The following is a 9,213-nucleotide window of genomic DNA, read 5'->3' on the forward strand; positions in this document are numbered from 1 at the left end:
TTTCCGAACCCCCGGTCCTTGGGAGTCGTCGTATCGCTCGCGAAAAAGACTGAGTGGATCAAGTTGATACTACTGCCAAATCATTGTGCCGAATGATGCCTGACGAGACCAAATCTGGCTGTCAATGGTCTTTGGGCTCGAAGCCGATCCTCACGACTCTATCTGTATCCCTCGATTAGAGCATGATGTTTTTGCCTTTCCTTGTCGGCGAAGGCTCAGAGGGAGACGAGCTCTCGTCGCGAGAATGAAGTCCCATCTTGGCAAAGACTGCCGTCATCTCCCGGAGACTTTCCGTCTGTTCGGAAACTGGGTTCGCGCTGCGCTCGTCTGCGAACGCACGTATACTTCGTATGACGGGGTTGAGACCCTCGTCGTTTGGTAGCCACCAATTGACGCAGGTCGGGTCCTGGAAGATTTCTGCAAACCGCGTCCTCATTGTGAGCGGGAAAACGTACCTGCGAGAACAAAGATTAGCCATGAGTAAATAGAGGGGACAGGGTGAAGCAGCTTACCCCATGGACTCGATAGTTGCAAACTTTGTTTTCATCCACCTCTGATGCTTTTCATCTTGGGGTAGGTAAAGCGTGGCAATGACCAACGCCGACTGCAGTATGACAAGAGCACCGTTTGGGCTTGAGGGCCACCTCTCGACCGTTTCAAAGATTTGGCATACATCGTAAGCCAAATCCCGAAGCTCTTGGGCCGGCTCCTGCTGCACCGCCAAGGCTTCTTGCGTCTTGTGCATGACGAGGATCGAGCGCCACTCGCAGAGTAGGATGGTAGTGGCGAAATATTGAGATTTATACAAGAACTTTTTGGCGTAGGGGTCAACAATATCGTCATCCGTCAGTGGTTGCCGGTTTTCAAAGTCAGTGACAAGATAGTCTGTATTGCACAGTTCTTGGTCGCTGTCGAGACTCGCCTTCCAATTCCGGAGTCGTTCCTCCAAATGCCGGTGCTCGGCAGCAAAAGATTGTGGCGAGATCTCGCCCCGGCCGCCCTTGGCGAAGAGCAGAGACATATCCACCGTAATCATATTCATAGCCGCAGAATATAGCTCGAGCTTCAAGCTGTAGTCGCCGGGCTCTCGTGCAATTTGACCTTCGAAGAACTCCAAGGCTGTTGAGAACCAATCTCGCGGTAACCGTGTTTCGAAGCCGCCGAGCATACCGACAAACACATCGAATCGGACATACCACGCAAAGAGTGTGCGGGTAACGTATGACTGCATTACCGTGCTTGGGGTGAATAACGTCGTCATGATCTGCAAGACAGCTTTTTGATGGCCCATCAAACTAACCCAGTCACCAAGATATTCCTGATAGTTGTCAGACACTGCCAAAGCAAAGAGAGCTTGTACCCAGAACCTCTCTCATCATGACGGCTTACCTCGATAGTGGCTAGTTGGAGAATTGTCAGGAGTGTGGCCGTATTTTGTTTCTCCTTCCTTCTGAAAGAAGCCAGTAGCAAAGTGACACTCTTATTGTAGTATTTGAGGAAGTCTTGGATTTGTCCTCGCGGGTTTCCGATAGTATGGTGGTATGCTGCAAAGCCGACCACTGCATACAGCAGGGCATCGTTCCCTTGACGAACCGCCGTTCCTGGTAGAAAACTCCTGAAGAAATCCTCGGGGTCTACTGACAAGCCGTAATTGTAGTGTGTGATGTTTTCGCAGTAGTAGTCAAGGTAGAAGCGTAGTTCTGTGGGGAGATGAGACCAGTCCAAAGGTCCTGGTTGAATGGACGGATCTGATGCGCGAAACGGTGCCATGAAACCAACACTCGTCCCGGTAGACAAGGATGGAGATGAGCTCCCTCCGCCGGAAGGTGTCTCGGAGCCATACCTTGCGCTATGCTTGGGTAATGTCGAGGCTGAAGCAGCGCTTGCTCTCCTATATGATGGATCAATCCGCGGATAGTCGTCATCGGGCTCTTCTTCGTCTATGATCGGCTCTAGCTTTGTGTCTCGCTCCGATTCGTCCTCGGCATCTCCTGGTGACTGTCCTGGGCTGTCTGTGTGTCCTCCTTCCTTGGCCGAAGCATCAGAGGGCCCCTTTCCGGTGGAAGCCTCGGGGTAGACGCATTCTCGCTTGCCCTTGCGACATCCTAGAACATCTGGTCAATATACAAATGACAACTCGGAGAGGGATAAAATGATCATACTTTCGCAAATAGGATGTGTCTCATCGCACTGGTAGGGCTTAGTCTATGTCAAATTCAAACTGAAATTGCAACTGCTTACCTTGACTCGTCTACTTCGGCAGGTGTAGCAGCCGGATCTTGTTCGACGATGCTTGACATGATCCACCCCGGGTGCTGATTTTCTTCGACTTCGTGCGTTTTGAGGTTTTGGAGGTTGAAACATGATGGGATCTGGAAACCCGGTGACATAACCTAGAGTTTCGTAAGGATTCACCATGGGCATCTCGCCGGCCTCCATTTGAATCTGGCTGTTGTGAATGTAGGAATGTCCCTCTTGAGAACTGGGACTTGTCTCCTCGCCAGGCCCAGCTCCGCCTGGTAGGTAATGCTGGTAATAGCCATCCATCTGGCTGGCGTGCTAGGAAGTCTATGTTGACTTGGTAGCAGATCGATGTCCAGCCAAGCACCGAATTACTCGGAACTGCCCTCGCTTATGCTCAACCCCTCCAGGCCGTAGACAGTATAACAGCGACCTTTCGAAGCTAGAAAGTTAATAAGAATATTCTATCAAGTGTCACTGACTTTTGAACACTTGCATTTAGTGACGGGAACGGAGCTTGGGGGTCACACATACAGGTTGTACAAAAGTAGTTTGGGGGCTCTCGACAATACTACGTCAACCTGGAATGTGTCTTGTCTTTGAGAGAGTATGGAACCTTGGTTCAGGCGGTTCCAGCGGGAAGAATGGTCAACCCCTGCTAGGCGTCAAGTCGGAATCTGGCTGGCCAATGACTGTGCATGGACACCACTCTGTGAGACTCCTGCTGCTTTTCTTGCGTGCAGCAGCTTCAGCTTTATGGGGCCTAACACTCGAAGCTGCACATGTACTGTAGCTTGGAAACTCTAATGATGAGAAGGGGCGTCGTCTCCTAGTCTCCCCAACAAAGTGATAAAGGAGTAGCAATGGTAATAGATCGGTTTTCTCTGGCCGGAGAGCGAAGTGGCTTGGGAGGATCTTCAGTTACCGGGGAACTGGTTAGGTTTTTGACACAAAACCGGCGACGGCGGTGGTGTAAGTCTGGTTGTGCTGTGGGCCAGTCCGGGGGCACAGATTATTCGTATATTTTATTTCTCTCCGCAACCAAGCCTTCTTCTGAAGGAGGTCTCCTCGGGGATCTGCTGACGGGATGGGCTGCTATAGCGGGGCTTTCTAGTTAATACCAGAGGGTGGAGGTTGTGAGGACAAGGTTCCACGACCAGGCCAGATGGTTTGGGGGTGCTCGTGCTTGGGTGGTGGTGTCTGACAGAAAGTCACCCTCCTGGTTTCCTGGTTTCCTGGTTCAGAGCAACGAGGAGCGAGTGGGTTCCTGATGGTGAAGGGGTGACGGGCCCGGCCGGAACCACTGTACCCTGCTGTTTGTTGGCAAGCGTGAGGGGATCGTGTCTTCTTCTTTCTTTTCGATGTAGTAATAAGAAATACTTTCTTTCTCGTAGATGCCCTTGTCGTCGTTTTCGGATACACGTCTAGCTCACAATGACAGATTGATCTCAATTCCAAAACTCCATTGGTCAAATACTCCAGAATTGTTTCTCGAGAGAACGACAACAGAAATAGTACTTTCTGTCAATCGTAGTCAATCCGTCGCCATAGAAGGAAAAAAAAAAAAAATCGTTTTCTGGACAGAAAAACGTTTGTCATCCGGGGTGTGGAGAGTTGTCAAGTGGCGTGGCTTGACGGAACAAGTGCCGGACGATTATTCGTGCTTATGTAGGGCAGTCCCGCTCGTATGCACTATCATCAAGTAAGAAGATGGCCGTGCTTGTTCAATCTGCGCCGGTCGAAGTGTAGTGTAGGCAGGTAGTAAAGTTGTAGCCAGCCCAGGAACCAATGACCAGGGTGGTTTGACGTTGCTTGATAGTAGAACCAGATTAGATTGCCGGCCAAAGTGAGTGAGAATAAAGTGAGTAAGTGAACCCCTGCCCGAGAAATCTGACCAAAGCGTGTGAATGAATCCCTTAAAAAAGACTCCACTTAGATCTATGGCTTTGATGAAACTGTTTGGGACGGGGCGCCGTGGTCGTGGGACGGGTTGTCTCCCACGGGTCGGGAGGTGGCTGAAGTCACGATCTTGGCTCTGTATACTTGCTTGGGTATTGCCTGGCCAGAGCGTCTGAGAGACAGGCCGGAGTTACGGGGCGCGCAGAATTCTTCCGACGAGCAGGCAGGATCTTCTCCTTCTGAGCTGGGTGCCGCTGCAGGGAATAAGAAGCCCTAAAGTTTTGAACTTGCTCAACCAGGAATAGCTGAATGTAAGTAAGAACAAAATGATGTATGTAGTGATGACCACCCCTCCCAGTGCCTTGGTAGGTGAGCCTGGCTGGCTCAGTTTTCTACCCACGCAAAAATTCCCGGTATTATAATAGTGTAAGATTAGAGATATTCCTATCCGGTCCTAAACTGACTTGGTGTTGAGCAAGTCCCGGTCACCAACGGAAACCAGGTCCGCCACAAGTAGCCCAGCCCAGCCCAGTCTAACCCGGGAGAAGCAGCCACTTCACTGAAGAAACGTTGGCTATGAGGCGGCGCTCAAGCGCTCAGAGACTTTCTGACCGTACCAAAGGCGTGATAAGGTCGCGGCAAGCAAGACCAGGGTCCTCATTTGCAAGACCCAGGATTCCAGGACGGTCCTGTGTGGTGGGGAAGTGCCAGACCAGGGCCCATTGAGCAGGGATTCCAAGAGCTTGCGACCTGCTGCTGGCTGCCACAGCGTTTGATCAGCATTGGCGGTCGGGAGTCGATCTAGTGGAGATGTTGAGCACGAGATGATCTGAGTCCCAGTGCATACAAGCCGCAGCCGCCGAGGTTGTCTGTCTGCCGGGGCTGGCCAGTGAGAGTGTGAAGCAGTGGGCGTGTGGATCAGTTTGTGTTAGACGGCTGCTTGCAATAAAGGGTATTGATATGAGGAGAATATAGGTAGCACTTTTGACAAGGTAGCTCAACGCCTTGACCAAACGAATAGATTTGATATGTAGTCTCAGTACCTTGTCTGGAATGAGCAGCGGTGATATGAAAGAGACAAGCCAGTACAGGACAGGACAGGAAAGGAAAGGCTGTTGCGAGGTGACACACACCAAAGCCCATTTAGTTACTCATCTCATTTACACAACGAAAAGAAAAAAGAAGAAAAAGAAACAAACCCCGCAGGATGTAAATGCAATATGTTTCTTTGGCAGAGACATTCAGTAGGAAGGATTCTGGCTAACACGGTCAGGGATAATTTCTTAGCTGCAGCAGAAGCCTCCAACAGGCTGGAGAACTTGAACGTCTATCAATTGACATTGCCCTGCTAGCTTACCATACCTACCCAGCAAGCCCAGATAGCTGTGGTTGCGAGTACGCGCCGTGGAGCCCTTGGAAGATTAGGGAGGCATTGACACGTCAAGGGGAGAGAAGAAGGAAAAAAAGGTAGCAGCAATTACAGAAAAACGAAAAAAGAGATGATCGAAATACCAGGTTATGAGACACACTTTTTTTTAGATGGGATTTTTCTTACCAAACCTCGGGCTTGCTGGGTATTAGTCCCATAATGGTGGGACTGTGCGACGTGACTGACGACCGCTGCCGCCATAGTAGTAGATCGATCGTGCCAATGCCAGTAGAGATGTCGCCGTCGCTGGAGCATCAACAGCATTAGCACAAACATCAAGCAGGGTCGGGGATGAGGATCAGGATCAGGGGCTGACTACATTAGCTGTCCCCATACAATGGGCATCCCGTCCGCGCCGGCGAACTTTGTAATATAGTGACATATGTACATAGTATAGAATCAGGCCATGACCCAGTGGATGCCGGGCCCCTGAGCGCCAAGAGGAACCGGATATCGGGTGCAAGGGGGGAAAAAGCCAGTCAGTGCGGTTCATACATACATGAAAGGTATATACTCTCTACGTACCACTCATTGGTTTATTCCCACGAGGTGAAGTGGGTTTTGTAGTATCGGCCCCAGTGGACAGTGGGCAGTGGGCACTACCTACACGTAGTGTACCTAGATAGTCATGATGTCTTTCTTGGGTAGTAGCGTAAGGCAAGTGAGTCGCAGTGTAGGCAGACTCTGGGAAGAGGCTACGGCCAGAACGTGGGCCTTTGAATTGATTGATGATTGAATGACATGATGACGGGTATGTATGGATGGATGGATGGATGGATGGATGGATGGATGGATGGATGGATAGATGAATGCACATGCGTGTGTGTGTGTGTGTGTGTATGTCGAGACTCCAGAGTCCAAGTTCTTTTCGCGTTCCTCGCATGCTCGGAGGGACGACCTCGACAAGGCAAGGCGTCGTCCGCAACAGGGCAGCCGCAGTGTCAATCCACCAACCATGCTGTCTTTCGATGTGGCCAGCCCACACACCGGCAGGAAAGCCGAGAAGGGACTATTAATCGCTGCATGCCGTTCCAGAGGTGGGGGAAAGCTGCGAGAATACATATCCCTGCATGGTGCACTACTAGTACACTAATAAGAAGGGGTGCTGCAGTACGTACATAGCAGTAGTAGATGGCGACGGCGCCGCTGACTTTTCGAAAGTGCGCAGATTGGATGGGGGGGATTTTCTGCAGCCAGAAGGCACAGTATCTTAATTTTCTCAACTGCGTGGGCGCGCGAGCAGCCACAAAAACAGCTGAAGGATCCATGAGTCTAGGTGGGACACGGTGATAATGGTGATGATGACGATGATGATGATAATGATCACTAATAAGTGAGTGTGTCACAATGATTGAATCCTTCTCTCATTTGCTTGCTGACAGGGACGCCTATTACTACGCAGTTGACATTTACATTTGCACGTGGAACCTTGACTTGCGGCTTCCCTTGTTGGTGGCCCTCCCAGGTAGAACAAAAAAAAATCTGTTCGGCCCTCTCCATGATTTAACCTTAACCATTCCTGGCCAATGACGTGACAGGTCTGGATCCCAAGAAAACCAGCAAATCTTTGCAGCTTGCGGTATAGTTAAATGTCTCATACGCTGTTACACGGTGTCAGATTGTCAAGTTGTAAAAGTCGAGCCATACCGTCTCATGTTGAGGTAGGCAGGTAGGTAGGAGTGTGTGAACACAAAACCAAACAGTATGAACAAAATAATGGGTCAGAATCCATTTTAAGGATTGGAAGAAAAAACATTGCATCAATGCATCATATTGTTGTACAAAGAGAAAAAACCACATTATGGACATCTTTACCTGCCTAACGCATGCAGTTGCTTTTGCGTGCAGAGTGAACAATGTTATACTACATAAATTTTGTTGAGGTACCTGCCTGTTAATTTATCTACCCAGCGAGGTAACACAGATGAGCATACGGTACACTTCGTACCCAACCAAGATAAGGCAGTAGAGAGTTATGTCAGGTAGACTGGAGGCATGGATCAATTGATATCTGGCAGAAAGATAAGGTAGTATACATACAAATATTGGCCAGTTCCCCTCTCTTCACACCGGCCCCAATAGACCTGCACAAGGCCCATTACAGATGCAGAGAGGGTTTCGAGTGAACGCGCGCCCAGAACCATCTGACTAAACTTCATGCAGGACAACGAAAATGTCACTCAGTCACCCACTCACTCAGTCTCTCATCGATGATGGGCACAGGGCGGCGGCGCCTAGGTAGGTAGGGAATGGGTATTATTTACAGGCACAGCATGTATGGTACCAATTGGATTCAGCTATTTACATACCTACCTACCTCAGCTACCTAGCTATGGTATGTACGGTACCATGAGATCGGGCGACAATGCATGCATGCACATACATACACACACATACACACACACCTCTACATGCCAGACAATGTTGCAATGAAGTCAGGGAGGGTTGCTATAAATTGCGAGAATGAGATACCGCAACCCCTGGCCCTGTCTAGACTTGCTGCACCGAAGCATTTCAGCATCCATACATAAACTGGAAAACCTGAGGATAGAAGGAGGTGCTACGAGAAAGATTGCATGCGTAAGACTCATGTGCTAGCTAGTAGGGGACGGGGGATACTCGGGAACAGGCACACAGGCATCAATGATACATGGTACACATGTACACCTTGATCTGATAATTGATTGATTCATCAATGTGGCGTCGTGTAAACTGTACGTACATGATATACGTACCTACATTCATATAGGTAAGTGTGGTTCAATGTTCGCAGGTAGGTAAGTGCGGTGAGGTCAGGTCAGGTCAGTTCAGGTAGACCAGGCAGGTACAGTCTGACGCCACACACTTGCCTCCTTCAATGTTACCAGCCATGTGCATTCATTCTCTTTCTCTCCCTCTCCCTCTTCTCGTTTCTTCCCCCCCTCTCTCTTTTCATTCGCTCGTGTGCATGCTTGGCTTGGGTCCTCTCTGACTCTCTGACCTATCACGCGCTCAGCACCGCGGCAGCATTTTCATCCCTCTCATTATTTTGGCAAATACCAGTACATTGAAATATCAATGTCCAGGAGACCCTTGCTTATGTTGCTTGGAGCCTACATATGTAACAACTAACTAAGTCCGTACATGACGGCCAACTGTTGACATGACACTTGCACAGTATGTACCTTGCATACAATTGCAAAAAAGTAAGGTTTCGACGTATTTGGACTCAGCATCCTATCCCATCCCAAAGAACCCGCTTTGTCGGAGTTGCTTGCGGCTCCAAGTCTAGCGTTCGGACCGTTCTCTTTGACTATATCATCGCAATTTCCCGGGCTATGCCTATTCCTCCCGCGCCAACGGAGCACAGACCGAACCAACTATGAGCATCCCAGAAACGTTGCTCGGGAGCTACTGCGTGAATTGCGCCCATGGACACACGCCGGTCAATTCCCAGGACTGTCTGTTAATTTCTCTTCAGCCGCAGTTGGTGAACCCGACTGTTCCGCACACATGCGCGCCGCCGCCCACACGCCCTTTCAACAGGAGGAAGGGGAGCTTGTCTTGTCCGCCTGCCTGTCCCAGCATGGGCCCAACGGCCGCCGCCCATCCCACTTCATTTCGCAACACAGAAACAGGGAAAGTTTCATCAGCACTTGCGCCTT

At 50.0% G+C, this 9,213-nt stretch overlaps 1 protein-coding gene across 1 annotated transcript; it reads right to left on the bottom strand.

Moving 5' to 3' along the window:
- Positions 1–175: 175 nt before the first annotated feature.
- Positions 176–2,547, bottom strand: PFICI_04665 (uncharacterized protein; the record flags this gene model as incomplete). The annotated part of the gene is made up of 5 exons (XM_007833246.1): positions 176–455; positions 513–1,318; positions 1,390–2,105; positions 2,163–2,190; positions 2,242–2,547. 5 exons carry the CDS (start codon positions 2,545–2,547, stop codon positions 176–178), a joined length of 2,136 nt encoding a protein of 711 aa, XP_007831437.1.
- Between the last annotated feature and the right edge of the window lie 6,666 nt (positions 2,548–9,213).

Source organism: Pestalotiopsis fici (genome assembly GCF_000516985.1).
Source record: "Pestalotiopsis fici W106-1 unplaced genomic scaffold PFICI_Scf_3, whole genome shotgun sequence".
Lineage (NCBI taxonomy): Eukaryota > Fungi > Ascomycota > Sordariomycetes > Amphisphaeriales > Sporocadaceae > Pestalotiopsis > Pestalotiopsis fici.